Source organism: Lipotes vexillifer, unplaced genomic scaffold, assembly GCF_000442215.2.
Source record: "Lipotes vexillifer unplaced genomic scaffold, Lipotes_vexillifer_v1.1 scaffold366, whole genome shotgun sequence".
In the NCBI taxonomy this organism is placed as follows: Eukaryota; Metazoa; Chordata; class Mammalia; order Artiodactyla; family Lipotidae; genus Lipotes; species Lipotes vexillifer.
In genome coordinates, this window is record NW_006780143.1 from 916,942 (window position 1) to 942,997 (window position 26,056).

At 37.5% G+C, this 26,056-nt stretch overlaps 1 protein-coding gene across 4 annotated transcripts in view; it reads right to left on the reverse strand.

Moving 5' to 3' along the window:
* The window catches only part of PDE4D (phosphodiesterase 4D), a 1,474,095-nt gene that overhangs the window by 194,880 nt on the left and 1,253,159 nt on the right, over positions 1-26,056 (reverse strand). For all 4 annotated transcript variants that reach the window (XM_007453218.1, XM_007453217.1, XM_007453222.1 and 1 more), the window contains 2 exons: positions 8,486-8,522; positions 624-697 (listed from right to left, as the gene is read on the reverse strand). In XM_007453218.1, coding sequence (XP_007453280.1) covers positions 624-697; positions 8,486-8,522 — 111 coding nt within the window. The remainder of the gene's footprint in view (positions 1-623; positions 698-8,485; positions 8,523-26,056) is intronic.

The window sequence follows — 26,056 nt, forward strand, 5'->3', positions numbered from 1 at the left end:
AATAATCAGTTTTCCATTTAATCTTAGAAAATTAATTTTATTTTTTTCATTTTCCTTCTTTATTAGGATCCCCAAATTATAGTTATTTTCCATCTGAGCTTTCTCTCTCAAATGCTTCCCCTGTTATCCCATAAATCCTCATCTTGTTAACTCTTCCATGCTGCTGCCGATCTGAGTCAGTAACAGAAAGAGAATTAGCGATCTTCCCTATGGTATGACACTTCTGCAAGTAATGGTTGTCTTAGAAGTAAGAGGATAACTTTGGGTTGACTTCAAAGCTTGATGACGTTATTTGTCCATGGTAAATTTATGAATTAAGCCAAACCTATAAAGTTACCCTGAGTGTAAATACCCTGAGTGGGCAGAGGACTGATCCTGCCAGGTGATTTCTGACAGATGGAATCACCATATTTATTTGCCATCCTGATTCATTTCTGTTATGAGAACCATCACTACAAAGTATTTACAGAAAATTAACAGGACTTCATATGACTTAGTGTAAATGGTTAGACAGCATGGCAATGATTCAGAGAAATCTAATACACTGCCTTGAGTTCAACCAAATGGAAAAAACACTATAAAAAGTTCAGCCAGAAGGAGGGGGGAAAAAATGAATAACTTACTTGCTGGGTGCTCGGTCTTGCAAATTAGTCAATGCAGCAAAGTTGTTCCGTACAGTTCGCAGGCTGGCCAAGACCTACAACAAAAATGATTGTTTAAACTTCTTGAAATAAGGCCCTCTTTAATGCAATATGAAGTGGTTTGGTGATTTTTAAAAATGGTTTGTTAAGTGAAAATTTGATATTGCTTGCAACTTAGTTTCATATAGTACTGAAGAATCTCAGCACCTGGTAAAGTTTACATGGATCCATTTGAAAGCCAGAGAGGCCAGACTTAAGGATTTTCCAGATATTTCTCCTCATCGTCTATGAATATGGTGACAATAGCAGCAGTTTCCACAGTATTCCTGGATTCCCCAGCCACTAAAACAGTATCCCAGGCAATATGGATAGTGTGCTGTTGCATTTTATGCATATTTGAAAGAGCATAATATAAAATATTAATAAAGTCTCACTATAGGGGCAAAATGTCAAACAAAATTACCCCCAAATTCTCTTCAAACGTTCACCAATGATGCCATAATCTTGAAATTGGCAAACAAAGTAAATTTTAAATTGTTTTTTCACCTTTGCCACATGGTTATTCTAGCTGGTAAACAGATTCTTTTCTTTGTTAAGGTTATCTGAATCATGAATTACATGGTCTCAAATAAAGTGAGACTGTCCTGTATGTGCACAGTGCCTGGCCCACAGAGGACACTCAAGAAAAATTTGTTGAATAAATGAATACATAGACACAACATACACAAGGCTGGACCAATAGGTCCCACTATCTCTGATAGCCCCTCCTTTTTCTAATTCTAGTGAAACTATAAAGTGGCAAAAGAATCGAAAGACTAGGAGAGAAAAGTGACAAGAGCACTGTCTCCTTCTACCCCCCTCACTTTCTCCTAGAATGGACAAGTCTCTCCCAGGGTGGAGCCTATATTAGGTGAGGTTATGGGTCATCTGGGTGACAACGACAATGTTAAGTTTACCTAAAACATAGATTTCAGATGTCTTATTAGGTACCAATAACACCCCAGACTGCCTAGTTCTGTTATATAGTCAATGTGTGAACTTAGACAAGTTGCATCATCTCTCTGACCCTTAGTTTCTCATCTGTACACCAGGATAGTGACATCTACCTCACAGGGTTGCTGTGAAAATGAGATTAAATGACAGTTTCGGTGCCAAGAACAGTGCCTGGCAAACAGAAGGCACTCAGTGAATATTAGCCCATTATGGCAACATTCCATTTAATGATTTGGCGTGTGCACAGGGAATTCACTTAATGCCTATAACTGACAATATGCTGGTGGCAGTGGGAGCAGGGCAAAATTTTTATAATTGCTCCAAGGGTTCCAGAGCTGATTCCAGAATTTTGTCATTTGGCACTGACGTAGACTAAAGTCAGTGTAAATTTTTTTTAAGACAAAATGTCTCAGACATTTTTGAAACTGGCATTAATTCTTCTAAGTCACTGGGATACTGTTTATGCCCTGGGACAGTGACCTACAGCATTATCCCCTGAAGGAGTTAATAGTGTTTCCTAAGGTGCCAACCACGATTAACTCAGTCACTGGAAAAATCTGGCTCATTATCACATATAAACAACTCACATTGCCGAAAGGTCACGCTGCCTATGACGGAGTATTCAAATAGCCAACTGCTGACATCAAACCACGATGTCTTTTATTAGGCATGAAATCTTGAGTGATGCAGAAAGAAATCTGACAAATCATGCAGGCTGAATTTATACTTTAAGAATTGAATATCAAATACACTAATAAAGCATTTTAAATAAGATTATTGTACCCCCTGATTGATCCTTATTCTAGGCAAAAATTTAACCTCAGAATTCAGAGAACTTTATTTTAATAAATTATAGTAAGTGCACTGCATCTGACAGCTGGGCAAATAGAAATAGTAGCGCAGGTAATTCATGTTCTATGCTCATTTGAAAGGAAGCATTACTTCATGAAAGATCTGCTCCACTTGCTTTTCTGGATACAGCTTTTTGCCTCTGTTATAATAAAGATATTAAATCAGATGATTTTATTTTGGTTTTTAATTTAAATTTAATTTTAAAATTTTATATTTATTTTTGCATAATCTCCATCCCCACATGGTACAGAATTTAAGCAAAAAGTAGACTGTCTCTTTCTCAATAACAAAGACAAAAGCAAAATTATTGTTATTTCTGAGAGGAGGCAGATAGATGAAATCAGGGAAGGACACTCAGGGCATTAAAATCTTGGCACTGTTCTATTTCTTAAACTGTTGATTTTAGTACTGTTCTTTATATTTTAGAAAGTCACTAGATAGCTTCTCTTATATGGGTGAAATATTTCAAAATAGAAAGTGAAGAAAGAAATTTCCCTTTCAGCCCTTTCTCCATTCAGCTGCCTGTGCCCTCTCCTCATTGACTTTTAGATTGTCTCCTAAATTTCACTTTTACAAACACTGCTGCAGTAAATAACCTTGCAGCTACGTCATTCCCTATGTGTGCAAGTATTACATTGTTGTTTTTGTGGTAGGACAAATAATATTTTATACATGTTATGTTAAGTATTAACTATTCTCGCCTGCACTATGACACATGATACTGGCAAGAAGTGTAAATAAAAGTCTCAACCAAATGTTATAAGGGGGTGTTGCCCTAGGCCGAGTTGAGTGATCCTGGGTGACTACATCCCAAAGGCACTGTGTTAGTCTTTTCTGTTCCCGCCTGCATTGCAGGACACAAAGAGTGAGGTATCTACTACTACAGGCTGTGGGGAAGAACTAGAAACAGTTTTACACAAGCCCCTTAGTTACGGTTCAATCTTTCCTTGCTTTTGTTACAGGGCAGCTCTCACCCTTCTTGAATTCAACCCTCTAAGAGCTATAGTCAGGGCTCTGACGATCCTATAATTTTCTTCACTCTTTAATGCTTGCTACCCAAAAAGGTCCCTGAGGTTTTCTCCCACACAGCCCAACGGTTAGAAACTTAAGGTCATTTCTTTCTCTTCTGCCCCTCCAAGCAAAAGTATAATCAGTCAAGGTCAAAATATATTGGGAATGAGGAGAAATAATACACTTTAGGAAAGAAATGATGACAGTGTTATGGAAAACTTTTGCACAGAGTTGTACTGGTCTGTGAGAGGGATTAAATGCTATTTGCACACACTAATCTCAGACTTTCTTAGGTATTTCTAAACATTTATTAACCAATAAGATTCACTGAAAATGGCAGGAAAATGTGGACTTCATTAAAAAGTTAAACATCTGAACACACTAGCCTAAAAGAAATGTGTACTTATATAATAATAATTTCTTATAAAGATTTGAAGAGGAGATTGCTTTAAAAAAAAAAAAAAAGATGTGGCAATAACATCCGTGTTAAAAAAAACTCCTGCTTAAAAAATAACTAAAAAAACCAAAAACAAAGAAACAAAAAATTGTTTCGAGGATTGTTTTTGATTCCAAATACACTTTATGCCACTAGATGGCACTAAAACACAGACCATGAGTTGCCACAGGCCTTGGGTTGGGTGGGGTGGGAGGGGCTGAGGAGGGAGAAAGAACTCCTTGCCTTGGTTTTACCTCCAGAAAAACCTGGAGCCAAATTATGATTATTTACAAGACAAAGAGGTCATTTTGATAGAAAAACCCCTTTCCAAGTTACGTTTTGGTTAAACCATATGAACTTGCTGTTTTTGTATGTCAGCAAAGGTTGTATATTGATAGTTTCATATAGTTCAACCCCCAAAGTACTTAGATTCCTAGAACAGGCTACTGAAATTTATTTTAATGAAGGATAAAAAAAACCTAACAGGTATAAGCAACTGAAATGTGATGATTTTCTTCTTTCTTAGCCCGGCAGGGAGAGCCTGTTGGATTCAATGATGAGACCACAAGATTCCTGTTTCTGGGTGAAATGGGGAAGAGACACGCAAGGGCATTTTTATAAAATTGACAATGTCCAATTACCAAGGAACAGTAATGTTCTACAGGGTTAATAACCACTGCATTTTTCCTAAAATTATCCCATGTGCTGTATTTTGGTAAGAGTAAAGGTGAAATGACTTGCTTGTTCCTACCCTGTATTTTTAAATCAGGCATATCTGCTCAGTCTGAATGACGTGAAGGTCTCTCCAAGGATCCAGGATAATACTTGGATATTTCCTATCTTTTCCTTAACCAAAGATTCCACTTCTTTTATTGCACACCTCCAGAGGAGGATTCTAGTTGACTTAGAGTTTTACAAGGTAGTCACAAATGATGCAACACAAATAATGGGACAGGTGGGGCTGAAGGCAAATGACTACAAAGCAAGGTTCCCTACATTTCATCAGTGTTGTGCCTCCTTGGTGTTCCTTGGTCCCCTCAAGAACTCTGGCCAAATTGTGACTACAGCCTTGGGAGGAAAAGGTCACCTGCCGACTGGCATCAGGTGACACGGCATCATTCCTGTCAACACTTACCCTAAGGGAATACCCAAACCAAAAGATTTTGACCCAAACACAGGAGAATAGTTCAAAATGGAAACCAATAAAATATTTATTTTCCTGGGGATCAAAAGGATTCTGAGCTTATAGGGGAAAACGTAAGAAATTGCAAGTGGAAAGGTGTTTAGGTTGAACACCAGCAAGAATTTCTAACCCTGACAGTGTTTTAGACTTGGGAATAGAATATGGAGGGGTATTGTAGGATCTTGTATTGTAGGATCTTTGCTGAAGATTACATCTGTGCACGATGCTTCAGCCCTATCCACCAAAGTGGAATATGACCTTGCACGACTTCCTAAATTCTCTCGTAATTTAAGATTTTATTCTCTTAGCTTCACAGTAAACTGTGACTGGGAAACAACAGGGAGGGATCTTTTCGTGTTTTGGAGATGAAGGCAAGCATAAAGAAATGAGTTCTCAAGAGGAGGCAGAAGATAAGATGGGCTTGGGAAGAGACTTTGACCAGTTTAGAGTGGGAGGCCCATTTTAAAGAATTATGGGAAGGAAATTAGGCACAGAAAAATAAACCGAAAGGGATATAAAGTAAAATGTCAATAGTAGTTATTTTGGGGTTTGGAATTATAGGAAATTTTCTTTTTCTTCCTTTTGCTTGTATTTCTTTTCTATGCAAAAGATTTTATTTTGAAAGCAGTATGGCTTTTTCACCAGAATAATCTAGTGTGAAGTTCCAAACCCCAAAGCATGCTGGGGAAAGGGGGGAATTCTTTGGCCTATTTGAACACTTCCCTGAGTGACCTGTCTAATGTCTACTGTCTTCTGTCCATTGGTATATCTGACCAAATAATGTTGGTATCAATTCAAGTGACATAAACATCTTACAGCTTAAGCATTATAATATTTAGCATTAAATGGAGAATACTCCAGCCTGTATTAAAAATTTGAGGAGTTATTGGTTAGGTCAATGAAATAAGTTAGTGGTTCCCAATTGGGCTGAAGAGAAAGCCATAGACAACTGCCACTAACTGGGCCTTCTTTCTTAGCTGCTTCCCCAAAGATGCTCTATCAAAATTGTTCAGGGTTAAACAGGCTTTAAAAAAAAATTCTACTAGAGCTTTCTAGATCATATACCCTAGTAAAAGGCCATTTGTGAAAACTGTGATGAAGCCACTGAAAAAGAATCTGCAGCCTCTGGGGCAATAATCACCTTCTATAAGGTGTCATGAGTCACTAAGCTAATCATAAGCAAACTTTCCTAAATAGATTCCAGGATTATTTTCAGGCATCGTATATGCTTACAAATTACACAGAGCTGGTTTTATTCAAAGTTCCAATTTCAAGGGCATTAAGTATATATCTTATTTATTTAAACAGTTCACTAACACAGACTAAATGATACTTTACATATATATATTTCTCAGTATACTGAAATTCTATTAGATTTTTGGAGATTGTAAGTACACTAAAAAAAATGCCTAATTATGTAAAAGACTAGATTTCCTTAGAATTTAAGGGTGCTAATAGCAAGGTTCAAGTCAAATTTATTGACCAGTTAGTTGGAGATTCATACATACTACCTGAAGTAAGATGATAAGGTATCATATACAGATTATTTTTTTCCATATTTTACTATATATTTATGTATATTTTTCTTACAACAATACCTAGAGATTTTAGTGAGAAGCAAGAATAATAACCTAAATAAACTCAAGTTGGAATGATTGTTTCTACATTTGGTGATGGTTATTTATATATTATTTTGCCTGATTTATTCTGTCTACTGAGAGCTCTATATCTAAGAGCTCTGAGCTCTTAGATATAAAGTTATGGGTCCTCAATGGCAACCAATTAAAAGTCCTTAGCTTTGTAAGATTTGCTATCACAAAATATGATGAAAACATATGATTGTAAATGTTTTGGACATAGAAATATAGATATTAGAAAGAACTAATGATATCCAGCAAAACTTGAAGCAAATGAGACATTAACCTTCTAAAAGGATGGTGGTTGCATTCTATCTTTAGTTGTCTGCATCAATGAAAAAGATCACTATATACTTTGCTATTTACTGACTCATTAAATTTTTGGTCTAAATTATAGCAATTAAAAAATTTCAGGAAATTTGAAAAAGTGGAAGAATCATACATGATACTGCTACCCAAACCCTGCCATTATGCATTTTTTAAAAACAATGCGTATTATGACGTTTTGGAGATGAAAGAACCCTTACTGATAACAACACAAAATTCAGTAAGTATTTTATTTTCTAGAAATTGTGCTGAGCGTTTTACAAGCATGGTACTATTTCAATCTGTTGACAACGTTATGAGGTGAGTAGTCTTTTAAGTGTCATTTCACAGAGGAGGAAACCAGGCTTGCCCAAGTGCAGTCAGTTGTCCAGGTTCATTCTTTTAGCAAGAGTAGATGATGGGCTTTGACTGGGCCCTGACTATCTTAATCCAGCTGAGTCCCCAATTTTACCAATTGGAAAAAAGAAGTCTTAGGCAAGGTAAGTGAGTTGCCCAAGGCAATAGAGCTAGTTTTGATGTAGCCTTGATTATGATTTTTATAACCCTCTAGATCACTTGTATTCCAACAGTTAACATTTCCTATTAAGAGTCAGTGTTGGCTTTAAACATGCTTCATGCCCCAGGTTGGATCAGTTTTATCCCATTCTATCCACAGTCTGCCCATACCAGTGGCTCTCAACTTTTCCTCAGAAAATACTGGGGCCTTTAAAAATTACAGGTGTTTGGGTCCAACCCCCAGATTTTTGGATTCAATTGATCAGAGGTGCAGCATGGGATAAAATCTTTCTAGCTGATTCTAATGTGTGGCTAGAGTTGAGAAGCACTGGTCTATACAAAGAATATCGGGTTATCAACCACTTTAAATATATTCCAAAATTCTTTAGATGTTTTTTTCACCTTCTAGCATTTCTGTCATATGGTTAAAGTATTTTCATGATTTGTATACCTAAAAGGAATAAATAAACACAAATATGTCACTCAGTTAAATCTCTGGACAAATAACGTGTTTAAAAAAAGAGTAAATAAAGCATCAGGTTGAAGTGGAATACGGAATTTCAAGCACTGATCATGCACCTAATTATACTAAATGTAACTTAATCCATGATATAGCTTTCCTCTTTTGGTGCTTATGTCAGTTAAGGAAATGTGGTCCCATTTAAGTATGTCACTTGGGTAATTTGTAATTTGAAGCAAAGATACTCATTGGGTCTATGGGTTTATAGGAAACAGACCAATATGGCCAAGGTCACATTCTCTAGCATGGCTTTTAAATTACTGGAATGAACGACAGAATTTGTATTTGTACTTGTGTTTGATTTAGAATGAAATTAAGAACCCGAACTAACCCCCACAATTAAATTTTCAGATGAGTGAGAAACCTGTCCATTCAGCAAGCTGGGCTTACCTGTGCAAAGGGAGTCACAATCAGGTCATCTCCATGTCTGAAAAACAAACCAAAGCCCACGTTAGATGGCACTGATCACTCTAGGACCACTTTCAAGCAATATTAAATAGCAAGTTTCTCATTCATAAATCCCCACAGAGAATTACAGTAATTCCATCCTTATTCTTCAACACATGTTCTTCTCAGTCACGGGCATGAAGATGTGTCTTCTGGGATGTTAACCATTGTCCAGTTCCCTGGGTGAAAAGAGGGGCTTCTTGATCATCAACCAAGGTCACTGGCACTTATTAAGCACACAGGATATATAACAGTAGAAACGGAGTTCCAGCAGCGGGGCCTGAGTTTTACTCTTTGCTGCTTATGGTAAGTATTACTGAAGGGTGCTGTGGAAGGAGCCAGCAACGGCAATGGCTCTGGTGAGAGGTCCCTGGACCATCTAACGTTGGAAGGTGATGAGCATCAGGTGCTCTGCATCATCATGTGTGAGCCTTGGATGGGCTCGGAACTGTGGATGACATAAGACTGCGTCATACTCTAATAAAAACCAGTGAAACTTTTCAACTGACTCACGTCCCAGCCGCCGTAGTTACGGGGGAATGTTACCCCGTGTGTGCTGTTGTTACAGCAACCTCAGTGACACTGTGCCGAGGATGCAGGAGCAAGGTGTCAGCATGACGTGTCTTGGAGGGACAGGGAGAGGCAAGGAAAGTTGTGAACATTCTGCTTGGAAGAAAGTAAGAAACCCAGGCCCAGAGTTCTTTTGTGGTGTTTCTTCGTATGAATGGTTCATGAGAAGGATTTCCAAAATCTCCACGGGATATTTCTTGATCTAGTTAGCTGGACCTTTTTTTTTTTTGCGGTATGTGGGCCTCTCACTGTTGTGGCCTCTCCCATTGTGGAGCACAGGCTCCGGACGAGCAGGCTCAGCGGCCATGGCTCACGGGCCCAGCCGCTCCACGGCATGTGGGATCTTCCCAGACCGGGACACGAACCCGTATCCCCTGCATCGGCAGGCGGACTCTCAACCACTGCGCCACCAGGGAAGCCCGAGCTGGACCTCTTTAATCAAAAGGGAATGGAATTATTCTACACACAAAGCTTCTGGACATGACCCTAACTGAGAACATTGCAACTAAATGGTTCACTCACTCATGAACAATTCTGGAAAGGACTTGAGTGACCTAAAACAGCACTCATGAAATATGCTTCGGCAGAAGCAGCATATGGATGACGTTAGTAAATGGATTGCTGCCAATAATTAGACCAGTTGTTAAGGTCGTCATCAAATTACACAGAGATCCTGAAATTCAAAGTGTGGGAAAAATAAAGCAGAAAAGGGGTGGAACACACTCTAAAGGAAATGTGTGTTATTTTGCACCCTCTTCGTTCCACAGTTACATTTTTGAGGGGCACTGCTCTTTGGAGAGATTATTCAGAGAGCCAAAATTTAACTAATACAAAATCTAGGTATTTTCCTGAGGTACAGTCTTTTCTTCCATTTTATTCTTTATAATTTCCCAACTACAAAGTTTATTTTCTAAGAACTTAGTCATCTTGGCCAAGGCACAGTATCATTCTGAAATCAATCCCTGGAAATAAGTCTTTTAATTTTTCACATGAATTACACTGGATTTCAATCACTCGAAACTGAAAAGCATGTGTATGTGTATTAAAACACTTAATTCTATCTTTGGCTATATTTCATTCCCAAGCACTATAAAATATTTATTTAGAATATATAATATTTAGGGTAATTTATCAGTCTTGCTTTCTTTCCGTGTCAAAGCATAAAGAAAATTAGTTATAATTTTAGTGATGGAAATATTTCACTCTTGACTTACCCAGAAATTGTTTTTGCCAAATATCTCAAGACTGTCTCATTTTAGTGACAGTAGAATTATTTCTAGCAATCCAGTGGCAAATGTCCTCAATAAATAACCTATCCTTTTCTTTTCAAAATTATGTAAGGTTTAAATTATCTCTGAATAGGGACTTCCCTGGTGGCACAGAGGTTAAGAATCGGCCTTCCAAAGCAGGGGACACAGGTTCAAGCCCTGGTCCGGGAAGATCCCACATGCCATGGAGCAGCTAAGCCTGTGCGTCACAACTACGGAGCCTGTGAGCCACAAATACTGAAGCCTGTGCGCCTAGAGCCTGTGCCATGAGAAGCCCGGGCACCGCAACGAGTCACCGCAACTAGAGAAAGCCTGCACGCAGTGACGAAGACCCGACGCGGCCAAACATACTTACATAAATAAATAAGTTTTTCAAAAAAAAAATACATTATCTCTGAATATATACCGAATGTATAATGACAGAATCTTTTCCAAGTCTTTGTTGGTAGCCTGCCCTCGAGACCATGGGCTGAACTGGAGCCACCCACTCTGGCCCCTGGGGCAGGGGCAGCCTCTGCCCTCCCTCAAAGAGAAGCTTGCTGAGTTCTGAGCCTGCACTGCTGGCCACTGGAGGTGGAGATAGGAGGCTCAGCAGCACACCACTGAACTTCCTGTTCTTCCAGGGAGGGATGACAATAGAGTCAAGAACTACTCCCTATGCCTCTGGCCATCCTTCCGCTACTTTTGTATTATTTACTACAGTGCTTTCATTTCTACCCTCATTCTTTCTGCAATAAGAGGCCAGAAACACTGGCAAGAAACTGAAAGAGAGAAATCAAAAAGCAAACCCTCACAGACTCCTCACTGGGATCCAGAAACTGTTTAAGCACTTAAATGGGGAAAAGCCTCTTGCCCTCTTGCAAAATAAACTCAACCAACAGCAGCGCCTGAAAATACCGTTTTGTAACCTAGTTCATTTCAAGATTGTGTTTGAAACACACGAGGCAACGACCTTTCCACGCTTTATTATTACCAAACCAGCAGTTAATTAGAAGAAAGTTTATACTTTACTGAGAGAAGATTTCTAATCCTATGAAGCTGTGAAAAGCATTAGAGGCCACAAAGTATCTGCTGCTTCTGAATATCACGCATTGCAAATTTCAGGATGGTAAGTGGCTGGATGAGCTAGTGCTTTGAAGAGGGGCCATGGTCTGAGGCTAACTTCCTGAATGTTGTGCAAACTTTTTGATCTTCTGTGCTTCACTCTCTCTGGCTATAAAACCAGAAAGACATTCTCCTCTGGAGTTTGTCAGTAGGATTAAGGAAATGATAAACATACAGATAGTGGTATTTTGAAATCCTGGTGTCTTTCTTCCCTTAGACTCAAATCTATCACCCATTCATCACCATCTTTGATCCACCTCTTTTAAAAGTAGAGAGTCATTAGAGAACAAGTATGTTCTTATTTTTAATATGTACATAAAAATGCTACTGGGAGCCCAACACAAAAAATGCATTTAGAAGCATAAAAATGCTTCTGGGAGCCCTGTTTGACAACACCCAGGAGTTAGCCACAGGAGGAACTTTTCTACTCACCACTCTTTACTCCCATGTTCACAGAAGTAAGGACATAGAAAATAAACAAACAAATACATACACAATGTACCTGATCTTGTAAAAGCTAACATTTATACATAGACTGAATGTAAAACACATATTAACTGTAGAAACTTTGGGAAATACAGAAAAATTTTAAGAGCCATCCAAAGATAACTGTTGTAATGATTTATTTTTTCCAAAAAAATAATGTGGGCTCTGAGAAAATGTAAATGTCACATTTAAGAATATAATGAACCTTTTAAAATTACTTTTGAAGGAGGTATTATAATTTCCATAAACTTCTAGTAGACAAATTACTACTAAAACAAACAAAAAACAAACGAAAAACTCTGCTTCATCGGTAGCAGATTCACCTGAGGATATGGCTTCTCTGCATTGCTTGGCCTTTTAGTTTAGAACTAGCTCCACTGTAAGTAAAAAAAAAATTAACTAGTCCTTCCGCTTATGGAACCCCAGGGACTGAAGTTCCTATAACACAAAGCCAACCTCAGCCATACCTGAAAGTGATCTTCCTCTTTGATGCTACTGCCACTTAGAATTAAAGTAATCCCTTTAACACAAAAGCTTGGTCCTGTGGTCAAAATCACAACTACAGAAACTTGCATTTTGGAAAGAATGTCCAGCAACATTTTACTGAGAACCAAAAATAATGTAAATTAATATAAGATCAAAATTAAAGCAGTTCAGTATTGTGTACAGTAGTATCTTTCAATTTGAAATTTTTCAATGTCAAATTCCAAGCCATTTGTGCATGTCTGTATACACAACTCTGATGGTTTTTCGATAATGCTAACTATAGTTATCAGTCATCAAGCTGAGATGATCACCCTCACTTGAAGATCACCTTTGTGTTTATATTCCATATCAGCACCAAAAGAAGAAACCAAATTACAGCCCTTTCCCCAGTTTTAACAGACAAGCTAATACCTATTCTACAAAAACAGGTGACTGAGGTCATCCAAGTTCTTAACTTTATGAGGAAACAGCTTTCTTTGTCCTTGAATTGTAATTTCCTAATAGACTTGAGTGGTAACTTATCCTGGCATCCCTTTCACTGATGCCCAGGAAAGTCACTCAATGTTTTGTTGATTTCAGCTCTGGGGGCCCTTTTAATATGTTCCCAGTATTTTTTATTTCTTAAATGGGCTTTCAATATAATTATTTTAAAAAATCAGAGTACAAATATCCAACAAACTGATAAATAATAATGGTATTACTTTCAAACAGTTATAATTTTTATAAAACAATAATGATAACCAATATTTATCAAATGGTTACTCTGTGCCAGGAACTGTGCAAAGCACATTTCACTGATTATCTCCTATTAAATTTTTTTTGTACATGAGGAATGGAAGGCCCAAGAAGGACAAAAAAATTCACCATGCCCATGGCGTGATGGGGTCAGGATTCAAAGGCAGGCAGTATGACTCTGGTGGGTCTGTGCTTAAACACTGTGCAATTCTGCACCAGTAATGGCATTTATCAATGCCAAAAGCACATCCCAAACAATGCCTAATCTCTAGGCATTTTCCATTTCATAAAGATGATATGCACCATAAAGACAACAAATGGAAGAGTTAACATATAAATGCAAAAAAAATCAAAACAAAAAAATTACTAAAATGACTTACAAAACAAAACAATCTCTACCCACCTGCTGATTTTCATGTCCTTCTACCCTAAGCTAAAATAATAAAATGAAATAAAATAATTTTTGGTTTCCTACTGAGGTGATAATTCTGGCTGAGAGTTTAATATCATATGTCCATATTCAGAGTGTAGCAAGATTACATGCATATCATATGTAACAAAGGCCTCTGGAGATGGCATTTATGTGCATATATATATGTATATGTAAACATCTACATATCAATGTATTTATGTATATATTGTTTGTGCACGTGAGTATAATCCTAGGGAAAGCATTTTGATTTTCTGCCTCTGTATTTCAAATGAGGTGGCGGGGAGATAAAAGTACTGTATCCACCACCATACTTATCCGCATAAAGAAAATTTACTATATTATTTTGCCTGTACTACTCAATATAAAAACCCTTCAAAGACCAACCGCTCTGCAAATATTACATTTTAAGGTATATTTCCTAAGATTAAAAACATATCATGGGGGGAATTCCCTGGTGGTTCAGTGGTTAAGACTTCACCTTCCAATGCAGGGGGGTGCAGGTTCGATCCCTGGTTGGAGAGATAGGATCCCTCATGCCTCGTGGCCAAAAAACCAAAACATAAAACAGAAGCAATATTGTAACAAATTCAATAAAGATTTTTAAAATGGTCCACATCAAAAAAAAATCTAAAAAAAAAAAATCATGTGTCAACGCAAGTTCATCAATTATAACGGATGAACCACTCTGTTATGGGGGCAGAAAGTACATGGGAAATCTCTATACCTTCCTCTTAATTTTGCTGTGAAACTGGAAATGCTGTCTGAAGTCTTAAAAAATTAAAAAGACAAAAATATATAACTTTAGAAAGGGATGTGACCTTGGAAGTTATTTAGTCTTCTGAAATCTAAATCATTTGCTAACTTCTTATTCACAGTTTTAAGAATTAAGGCCTTGGACTGATATTTGACCAAAAACATTCTAAAAACAAAACCCTCAGTTTTCGGCCCATGTGTGCTCATATCACATGCACTGATGAGAAAGTAAATGAAATCGGAGCTAATGCAACATAAGCAAAAATTCTCTAGTCTGAAGTGTAATCTCTTCTTTGTCATAAAACAAAAATTTAGGCTTCGGTAGAGAACGTACATGATGCCAATAAATGGCCTCAAATTTGTTAGTTAAATGATGGCGTGAAAGATCATCTGTTTTCAGAATTATTCAGCAAAAGATGTTGTAAGAAGTTGTAAGAAGTTAAGTGTTTTGCACATGTACAGACACACTTGCTAAGCCTATTTATTTTGTTTAATGAAAGCTAATACAATAAAGGGGTCCTTCTAGGTGTGTTGATGTCACAAATTATTGTCACGGAACTTTGATGACTGACCTCCATGGGCGGGGGGAGGGGGAAGGAGGACGGGGAAAGGACCGAGTACACAGCAATCTTTCACAAGTGCCCTCACTCTGCTGTAGGAACAGGCTCTTCTTTTCTAGTTTATCTTATTTGACAGGCCCGTTCTTAATGTCAGTGGCTCTGCCTTCTTGGTTTTTCTCTAGGATGGGTTCCCAGGGAAAAGATTTATGGGTAGCTAGAACAACAATTTTTTAAGATCTGCATGAGGTAAAATGATTCAGGAGATTAAAAAGAAGGGTGTGATCAAATGGGGAGAGGAGTGACAGCAGTATGTCTTCTGCAGGCCTACTATTACCAGACCCTGCTCTACTAACACACGGTATTTAATTCTGATGCCTCTGCACTAAATGGACGCTCATATTCCCATCCTAAGATAAGGAACTGGTTTCTGAGAACTTAAGTAACTCATCGGTGGTCATGCCCTTGGCAAGTGGCAGAGTTCAGTGGTTTCCAAATGCCAGGCTGAGACCTGGTACTGGCCCAAGAGAATGTTCATTGGTCCTTGTGAAGGTGAGAATAAACATGAACCATGGTGTAAGGATTTTTAAAAAGTCATATTAAAAAACAAAAGCCAACCCATATTCCTTTGGAAAACTCTCCTTTATTCTGAGAATATGTGCCACTCCCTTTGTAAAAAATTCTAGCGAAATGCCTTTGGAAAATAAAATGATTGTGTATATCGATGGGAATTTCCTTGTTAAATAAATAAAGTCATTTATCTGGCAAAGGAAGCTCTTAGTAACCCTGGTTCAGTCCCCCAGATGGTTTTGGAAGTCTTAGTGAGTCATGAAATCCCAAGGCATGAAAATGAGCAGTGGAGCTGGATTTAAACCCAGGCTTTAAATACAGTTTCGCTTCTACTGCATCATGCTGCTTTCTGCATGCACAAACGGATTCAGGCTATTCTGAAGCCCCATCAAAGTACATATTCTAGACTTTAGAACATCACGGTCAAACAAAAGTTTTTGCTGTGATGGAAATGTTCTCTCTCTGTGCTGTCTAATGCAGTATCCACTAGCCACCGTTACTACTTAGCACTGAAAATGTGGCTAGTGCAAGTGAGGAACTGAATGCCACTTTTATTTAATTTTAATTAATTTAAATTAAGAGAAAGTCACCTGGGGTAGTGGCTATCATCTTGACCAGTACAGCTCTTGAGCAATCTTTACAAAACTTCAGTTTTAAGTTTTCCAAGGGAAGACAATGTTTTATATAACCGAAAAAAAAAAAAAATCTACTCTAAGCTTGGGGGCAAAAGAGCATTGATATATTAACTTAACAAAAATACTTGATTGTTTGGCAAAGACCCTAAGTGGAAAGATTTGCCCAAATGGCGATCAAGATTCTCCACCCCTGAAAGGGAAATAAAGATTTTAGTTTAATTGCTTTGCTTATTATATTCTCACCTAGAGGCTACTGTGCCGGCCAGCAAATGCCAAAAAGTATGGCCTAATCGAAATCACTATGTTCAGGGTCAAGATACCTGGATTCTAATTCATGGCGTGCATGTGTGTGCATATGCAAGACACATTTTTGAGCAGAATTTTGTGATTTCTGAAACTGAGTTAATATTTTCCATTGTTTCCTTACATGATTGTTTTGAGGATCAAGTATTAAACTTCAGAGGAGAATTCTACGTCAGCTATAAAGATTATACAGACGTCAGGCAATTTTAAGAGTGTATTCCTTTCTATATACATCACTTCCCAAAGAGTGTACCAAAACTTAGAGCCACAAAGGGCAAAACATGGTGGACCTTGTAAATATTCTGAACTTGAACTGATGTCTTCGAGGTTTGTTCATGAACCTTTAAGACATCCTTTCACTTTCAAAGTGCTTCGATGTTTGGAGTGCTGGGTTATAGACAAGCTGTCTGTCTGGGAAACATCAGGTTCCTTTCCTGGATAAATACAGTACAAGATGGGCTACCTTTAAACAAATGTAAAACAAACAAACAAACAAACAAAAACCACCAAGAAATAGTGAAACATGTAGGAAATTTTATCTAATCTCTATAGTTGGTGGGAGAAATGAATGGAAACTCAATGTACTGAAGATAAATAATGAGGATGAAACGACATAAAACAAAAGTGTGCTGTCAACACATGGAATTAACTCCGTGATTTGACGCAAAAGAGTTCTTTTTACCAACTGCCTTCCTTTTTAGCTTCTGTAAAAATGTGCTCATAATTGAAAATAACAGTGATTGAATGAAAGTTTAATTGCACTTTAAAAAAAAATCACCACAGGAACCTTTAGATAACACATAAATCATAATGCTTGTTTTCTGATTTTCCTGGCAAAAACCCCCAAAATCAAACAAAGGAACAAAAAATAACGAGCCAAACAAACAAAACTGGCCCTGGTGGATAGAACAAATTCAGTCTGGAGTTCCCTAAGTCCCAAAAGAGGAATCGATGTTGAGACACAGAAACATGAGATCTGCATGCAGCCCTGTTCTCCCTGGAAGGAAAACTAGGAGCTAAAAAGGGCTTGGTCTTGGGATCATTCATAACATTTACTAGCAGGTGACATCATGCACTGAACTGCTTAAATGATTTTCTGTCAGTGTAGACTCCCACATTTGCAGAGATGTAAACAGATGTCCTTTCTTTTTCTGCTTTTTTCAAAATTAATTTTTATTGGAGTATAGTTGGTTTACAATGTTGTGTTAGTTTCTGCTGTACAGCAAAGTTAATCAGTTATATGTATACATATATCCCCTCTTTTTTTTAGATTTCCTTCCCATTTAGGTCACCAAAGAGCATTGAGTAGAGTTCCCTGTGCTATACAGTAGGTTCTCATTAGTTATCTATTTTATACATAATAGTGTATATATGTCAATCCCAATCTCCCAATTCATCCCACCCCCTCGGTACCCATAAGTTTGTTGTCTACATCTGTGTCTCTATTTCTGCTTTGCAAATATGATTATCTGTGCCATTTTTCTGGATTCCACAAATAAGCGATATTATACGATATTTATTTTTCTCTTTCTGACTTACTTCACTCTGTATGACAGTCTCTAGGTCTATCCATGTCTCTGCAAATGGCACTATTTTCTTCCTTTTTATGGCTGAGTAACATTCCATTGCATACATGTACCACATCTTCTTTATCTATTCCTCTGTTGATGGACATCTAGGTTGCTTCCATGTCTTGGCTATTGTAAATACTGCTGCAATGAACATTGGGGTGCATGTATCTTTTTTTTTTTTTTTTTTTTTTTTCCTTGCGTTATGCGGGCCTCTCACTGTTGTGGCCTCTCCCATTTGCGGAGCACAGGCTCCGGACGCGCAGGCTCAGCGGCCATGGCTCACGGGCCCAGCCGCTCCGCGGCACGTGGGATCTTCCCGAAACGGGGCACGAACCCGCGTCTCCTGCACCGGCAGGCGGACTCTCAAGCACTGCGCCACCAGGGAAGCCCCATGTATCTTTTTGAATTATGATTTCCTCCAGGTATAAGCCTAGGAGTGGGACTGCTGGATCATATGGTAGTTCTATTTTTAGTTTTTTGAGGAAGCTCCATACTGTTCTCCATAGTGGTTGTATCAATTTACATTCCCACCAACAGAGTAGGAGGGTTCCTTTTTCTCCAAACCCTCTCTAGCATTTATTGTTTGTAGATTTTTTGATGATGGCCATTCTGACTGGTGTGAGGTGATATCTCATTGTAGTTTTGATTTTCATTTCTCCAATAATTAGTGATGTTGAGCATCTTTTCATGTGTTTCTTAGCCATCTGTATGTCTTCTTTGGAGAAATGTCTATTTAGATGTTCCCCCCATTTTTTGATTGGCTTATTTGGGTTTTTTCTGAAAATACCTAGGAATAAACCTACCTAAGGAGGCAAAAACCTGTACTCAGAAAACTATAAGATACTGATGAAAGAAATCAAAGACAACACAGATGGAGAGATATACCATGTTCTTGGATTGGAAGAATCAATATTGTGAAAATGACTATATTCCCAAAGCAGTCTACAGATTCAATGCAATCCCTATCAAATTACCAATGGCATTTTTCACAGAATTAGAACAAAAATGTTTATAATTTGTATGGAAACACAAAAGACCCTGAATAGCCAAAGCAATCATGAGAAAGAAAAACGGAGCTGGAGGAATCACGTTCTCTGACTTCTGACTATACTACAAAGCTACAGTAATCAGGACAGTATGGGACTGGCACAAAAACAGAAATATAGATCAAAGGAACAGGATAGAAAGCCCAGAGATAAACACACGCACCTATGGTCACCTAATCTATGACAAAGGAGGCAAGAATATCCAATGGAGAAAAGACAGCCTCTTCCACAAGTGGTGCTGGGAAAACTGGACAGCTACGTGTAAAAGAATGAAATTACAACACTCCCTGACACCATACACAAAAATAAACTCAAAATGGATCAAAGACCTAAATGTAAGGCTGGGCACAATAAAACTCTTAGAGGAAAATAGAGGCAGAACACTCTTTGACATACATCGCAACAAGATCTTTTTTGATCCACCACCCAGGGTAATGAAAATTAAAACAAAAACAAACAAATGAGATCTAATTAAACTTAAAAGCTTTTGCATGGCAAAGGAAACCATAAACAAAACAAAAAGACAACCCTCAGAATGGGAGAAAATGTTTGCAAATGAAGCTATGGACAAGGGATTAATCTCCAAAATATACAAACAGCTCATGCAGCTCTTTTTCTGCTTTTAACTCCTCTACTTCCATTGACAGGTTGTAGGAGTTAAGGTCTTACATATGTCTAGACATAACTATCCAGTAGTCAATGACAACAAATTTTTCTTCATCCAAGATTAAGAAAACCCTGAAGTCTCAAGACAACGAATGGGAAGCTGACACAAAGCTTGAGGGAAACCGCAATAGGCAGATGGAATAATTGGGGATATTTCTTCAGTGAATCTCACCTCAACCATGACACAAAGTGCCAGGAATCTGATAGTAAAGCCCAGTGTTCGATATTTTTGACTTGACTTTTTCTGAAGAAAAACCACAGGCATGGTTGAAGGCTCTCTTTCTTCATATTTGTAACAGCATATCTTTAAATTTTCATCTTACAGGGATTTAGTGAGGATGATTTACTAACAATCCCTGGTATATCTTATCTCAAGAAGCACATCACATAAATGTTCCAGTAGTGTGATTATTTTTCCTTATATGGCTTATACAATTGTACAGGAGACACTGAGAAAAATTCACTAAGGATCTAAGACTGTCAAACAAAATCAATAGCTAAAGTGATTGATGTATTAGTGGAAACAGGGATTTACATAGGAATATCAATATTGACTGAGTAAATGTCCTTTTCTATCTGGGTAAGTATCTAGAATTTTTTTAAATGACAGGAATGCATCATCCAAACAAAATTTTTGTCTTGTTTCCATGGGTCTATGATGTCTTCAAATGATACCCAGACATGAAGTAGGTACTGTCAATATTTGCTGAGTGAAAGCATGACACTCTCATTCAAAAATGCAGCCAATCAATACATTTATTTAGAATGTGGTAGAAGACACAGATTACCTCCATTGGAAATCAGCTTTCTCCTTTCTCCTGACCTGTCACCATTTGCTCCATTCCCACCACCTACTATCAAGATATAAAGTTCAGAAATTTTTCATTTTATAACACTAGAGCATGGTTTTGACTTTAGTCTTCTTTAGTACATGGAGGAAAGAGCGTTGGGATAAAAAAGCAAGTGAGAGTCCCCAGGCACAGTATCTATAACTGACAGAACTAGATCCTCTTGTGTAATGGCCATTTGTCCATTATAAGAAGCAGGAAAAGCTCATAATTTTCAACTTGGTTCATTCATCTAGGGTCACACTGCACTGAGAGCACTATGCAGGTTACTGTGCTTTTCTCATTGAAGATGGTTTTCAAATGTTCCTAATTTTAGTTGCACAGTTAATTTTATTCATACTTTGCTCTTAGAGATGATGTTCTTTGTATACACTGCATAATAAGCCAGCTCTTCCTTGACCAAGGTTGATATGAGTTTGCTCTCTAGCAGGGATTTGATCTCATAAAATTATGGAGTAATCACTTTTATTATTAAGCTACCATTCTCCCACATTTTTTAAAAAAGTAGATGTTACCCTGTGTAAAGTATTAAGTCTGAGGTAAAAGCATAACTGCATAGTCAATCATTTACAAGTGTAAATAGTTTATCTTCACAGTGCCTTTTTTTCTAAAGCTACGGGGGTTGAGGAACACTCAGATGACTATTTTTCTGTTTTTTTTTTTCTTTCTTCACAATTAAAACTAGAGTCCAAACACTGAGGAGCATACTGGGTATGAAGGAAATTCAGAAAAGAAAATTGGATGCTAAATATTAGGGCAAACTCTCCTAAAGACATAATAGCATTTTAGTAACCTTAGCATGAAAATAATGAGTTACTGGTAAGTTTTGTCAATCTCAATTTCTTTTTCCCTCTGCCTTAAGAACTTTTCATAACTAATATTTATCTCTTCATGTCCCCTAAGACCTCAGGATATATCACTTTGGCAGTGATAAGCAAGGGATAATAGAACACATAATTAATTTGTTGTTTTAAAAGGCTGGAGCATAGTGCAATGATACTAAACAAATGCTGTGGTAATGCATTAAAATCCACTATTTTTACCTTGTGTCATTAACAAACATGGTCATTCAAAATGTCAGAATATTAGAGCTTCCTTTTTATGATTTTTTAAGTATGAGATTAGAAATATAAAATGTGTATTCAGCTGCTATTTTTAATTCCTTAATTCAAAAATTGAATAAGCATGTTTACCTAATTTAAAAGTATTATTTTACCATTTATGGACCTCCTGTTTTTGGAGCTAGAAACAAAACGACCCCAGAGACTGAACAGAGAAATGGAATTTTTAAAACAACAGAAAGATGAAAAAAGGGAGCACAACTAGTAGTAGTACTCTAGTAGCCAATGACCTTAGAATATTCTGTCAATAGACTTCTTGGGATTTAATGGCTGGTGTAAGTTTAGTGTCTGTATCAATACTTAATAATAATAGTAGTAGTAGTAACTTGCCAACCCTCAAGGAGGGAAGAAAAATCCTAGTTTATCTGGCTCACTACCAAAATGATATCACTCTTGATAATAATGAATTATTTGTCTACCTGGGGTCCTAAAAGAATTAAGGATAGGATAAATTCTCAATTCTAGAGCTCATCCGGAAGTTCATGGCTTTCAAAATCTGCTGAAATTTTTCTTTCTCTTCACAAAATTTCTCTTCACACAAAGATTTGATTTAGCTCCAATCCTAAGGACACAAATAAACACCCTAATCCAGAGGTTCTCACACTTCTTCCATTCATGATACTCTTAGCACCTCAGCAGTTTTTTACAGCACCCCACTGGCCAAAAGAAATAACTACCAGTGGCAATTCTTACGTTCCAACAATTTAATAAGGTTTTGCCTCCACAATTGAGCGCTCGTTGAGTCCTGCACAACTTCTCACTCCGGAATGAGCCTGGATGTTCTGCCTCCCTCACTTCCTGGTCCACGCTGATTTTTGTGCATTGCTTGCTTCTTATCACAGCAATTGTCAATAACCCAGTTTTGCAAAGATATGATGTCATGTAAAGAAAAGGAATGATCTAAAGTTGAAACTGGGAACTATTTCAAGCTCTTAGTTCTCCAGGTGACTGACAGACATTTCTGCGTTTCAATTTTCCCTGAAAATTTAAAATACCTCTGGAACCTGTGTGAGTTCCCTGTGGTGATCCAGGGTACCTCAGCACATGTCCTGGCCCTACTTTCATTACTCTTAAACCATTGAGTGAGGGGTGAGGACACTCCCTCAGTTGGGAAAACTCAGGAATTGAGGAAGGAATTATTTGACCACAGCACCTTTCTGTGTTTACAAGATGGTAGAGGACTTTCAAATGGCAGATCAAGGTTAGAAAAGAGACAGATGCTCATCAGTGCTAATAAGATCTAAAAATATAGTTAGGTGGGGTTACAGACTTTTCATGTAGATCCAGTGAGGACGAGAACCTTTGTGGTGCAACATTTCTTTTTATTTTTATTTTCAGAGATGCCTTAGTAAGACTAATGAAGAATAATGTAACCTGTAATAGAATTGATGAATAGGTATATAAGCAATCATTCTTCCTTTTTCAAACTCAGGACTAGAGGCAATACCACCTTCTACCCCATAGTCATAGGAAGAGGCCAGGAACAGCTACAACCGAAAACTCACAAAGGATCGAGAGGTGGTGAGGGACTTCCTAACTGCTAAAGAAAGGGTAGAAATTTGAGTTGGGGATGGGGGATAGTGTTTCCTAGCTGAAAGAATGCCCACGTGGGGCACCCCAAAGCCTTGATAAATGAGGTCCTATACTTCTGTATGGTGACGGGGACCAATTAGCTAGACTGCCAAGTGTGCCGCAGCATTTTATGGTACATTGGGTCCGCCCACTTCCTCTTCATTGCCCCTTCCACGCCCTCCCCCGTATGTATCAGTATGTAGATATGAGTAAAGAGCAACTTGGATCATCTTTGGATTCTCTGTGTTAGTGTTTATTCAGCAGAAGATGGAGACTAGAGGTCCATTATCCAGATGAATTGAAACATGTTTTTAACTGATGTGGTTTGACAGGCAGTTTGTATTCAATAAACTCATAGTTTTATGATTAAATTCTATGTGTTTTATTACTGATAATTCTCCTGTTAATTTTCCCAGGGACTTGTATCTATGTATTTGTAAATACAAATAACATATCATTGAATGAAGTGCAGCAACAGAAGTAACTGTTACCCAGAAGTTAAAATAGTTTTAAATGCATTCTGAAGAATTTAAGAGGGGAAAAAACCCTGCACATACTTAATGTAATTATCCATCTGTTCTGTAATTTTCTTCATGTTTCTTCCTGATAGCACTTGGGCAACCTTCTGTTATCTAGTTGTTTCTACTCTTATAAAATACTGTTTTACTCTTAATGATAGTTTTTTTTTAATAATCATTCTTTTTTATAAATTTATTTATTTATTTTTGGCTGTGTTGGGTCTTCGTTTCTGTGCGAGGGCCTTCTCTAGTTGCGGTGAGCGGGGGCTACTCTTCATCGCGGTGCGCGGGCCTCTCACTGTCGCGGACTCTCTTGCTGCGGAGCACAGGCTCCATATGCGCAGGCTCAGTAGTTGTGGCACATGGGCTTAGTTGCTCTGTGGCATGTGGGATCTTCCCAGACCAGGGCTCGAACCCGTGTCCCCTGCATTGGCAGGCAGATTCTCAACCACTGCACCACCAGGGAAGCCCTTAATGATAGTTTAAGTTTACTTTTCATGTATTTATTTCTTTACTGTACTCAACGCTAATCATTAAAATTATTTCTATTTCTTATTATTCTTAAGAATTAAGTTGCTACTCGGGATTACATTTAACAAACTATGTAACGGCCTTCTGAGCAGAGGCTGCCAAGAACTTCTCTTCTGCCTTGTCTAAGCTAATTTTTTTAGATGCTGAGTTTAGCCTAGTTCAACAGACTTGAGTCAGTTGCATATTTTCCAAGAATTACTTCTCTGACCAATTTGAGCTTGTATCTTCTTTTATTCTTAAACTATAAATGGAAACTAAATTTTCACAGTGCCAAGTCATTCATTTGATCAACTGGATTTGGTGAACAGGCTCTTCTGTTTCTCAGCAGTTTTGCCACAATAGTTCACAGCACTTTATGGCATTTGCAAATAATGTTCTCGTAGAAATGATCAAAATGTGTGTTGTGTTTTTCAAGAAGTTTAAGCTCTCAGGACCTTGGGTCTCTCATCTGTAAAACACCATAATAATATCCCTCTGCATAGGACTGTGGAAAGTATCAAATGAGATGACAGATGTGAAACACTTAGAAGAATGAAGAGTGATGTACACATGCAACGTATGCTGTGATTATTATTACTACCATTATTAGTCTTATTTTCTTCTTGTGCCTCAGCTATTTAATCAGTATCTATTTATAGAAGATAAGATAATGCCATCCTGTCTTATAGGAGATAATTATCTTCCTTCTCTCTTTACCAACAAATTAAACAATTATATTTCAACTTAAAGAGCATTTAATGGTTTTCCAAAACACTTCATTCAAATAGATAATCACAAACTTTCATTGCTACTGTTTGTATTTGAAATTTCTAAGGGATTTTCTCAATAGGAAAGCTTAACTAGAACAGTTAAGTATAAAATCATCAAAAGTGATTAAAATATATAATAATGTCATTCTCTATAAAGTGCAGTTGAATTAAAGACACCGAACAATCTTCCCAGCATTATCATGAACTAGGTAAGAAAATGGAGGTTTACATATGGCCACATGTGAAGTCAAATGAAGAGAAAGGATAACACTTTATCTGTAGATGGAATGTATAGTATCAGATTGAAGACTGAAATGGTAGTTAGTTATTCTATTCACCTTGCTTCTCATAGAAACATCTCCCTAGTAGAAAGAATGCTTTTCAGGAGTCACTTAGTGTCAAAGGAAAACCTTATAGCTGCAATATAAATACCCAAGGGGAATGAGAAAGCTGAACATGTCAAGACATTATTTTTCAACAAAATATAGAGTTGCATCACTGTCTAATTAGATTTGTCACTCTTATGTGAGTCCAATCAGATAAAGGAACTCTTGAATAGGTACAGGGGAAAATGAGGTCATCCTCGTAAGTTTACTTTGGAAAGAAAAGCACTATTTAGCTGTTAAATATTGTAGCCTTTTCATAAAATGCACGGATACACACTGGTATCCAAAACTCAATTTGCTATAATTGTAGAAAATATCAATAGAATACATAACTATGTAAAACAGAGTCTACTAAGTTACTGTGAGTTTGTCCCTGGCCTCTATCAAAAGCCCAGTTATTTCACATTTGATGAAGTTGGAGGAGATGACTTTCAACCCTGGCCATTCATCCATTCAGCATTATATATACTTATCTATAGGGCTTTTCAGCATTTTTCTTTTCTACTCACCCCTATTCTGTTCTCTTTTTATAATTGCAGTGTGGCTCTATTAAGCTTTTTCCCCGTTCTCAAGCTGCCCCATCACTCTTTCCTTTAGTCATCAATG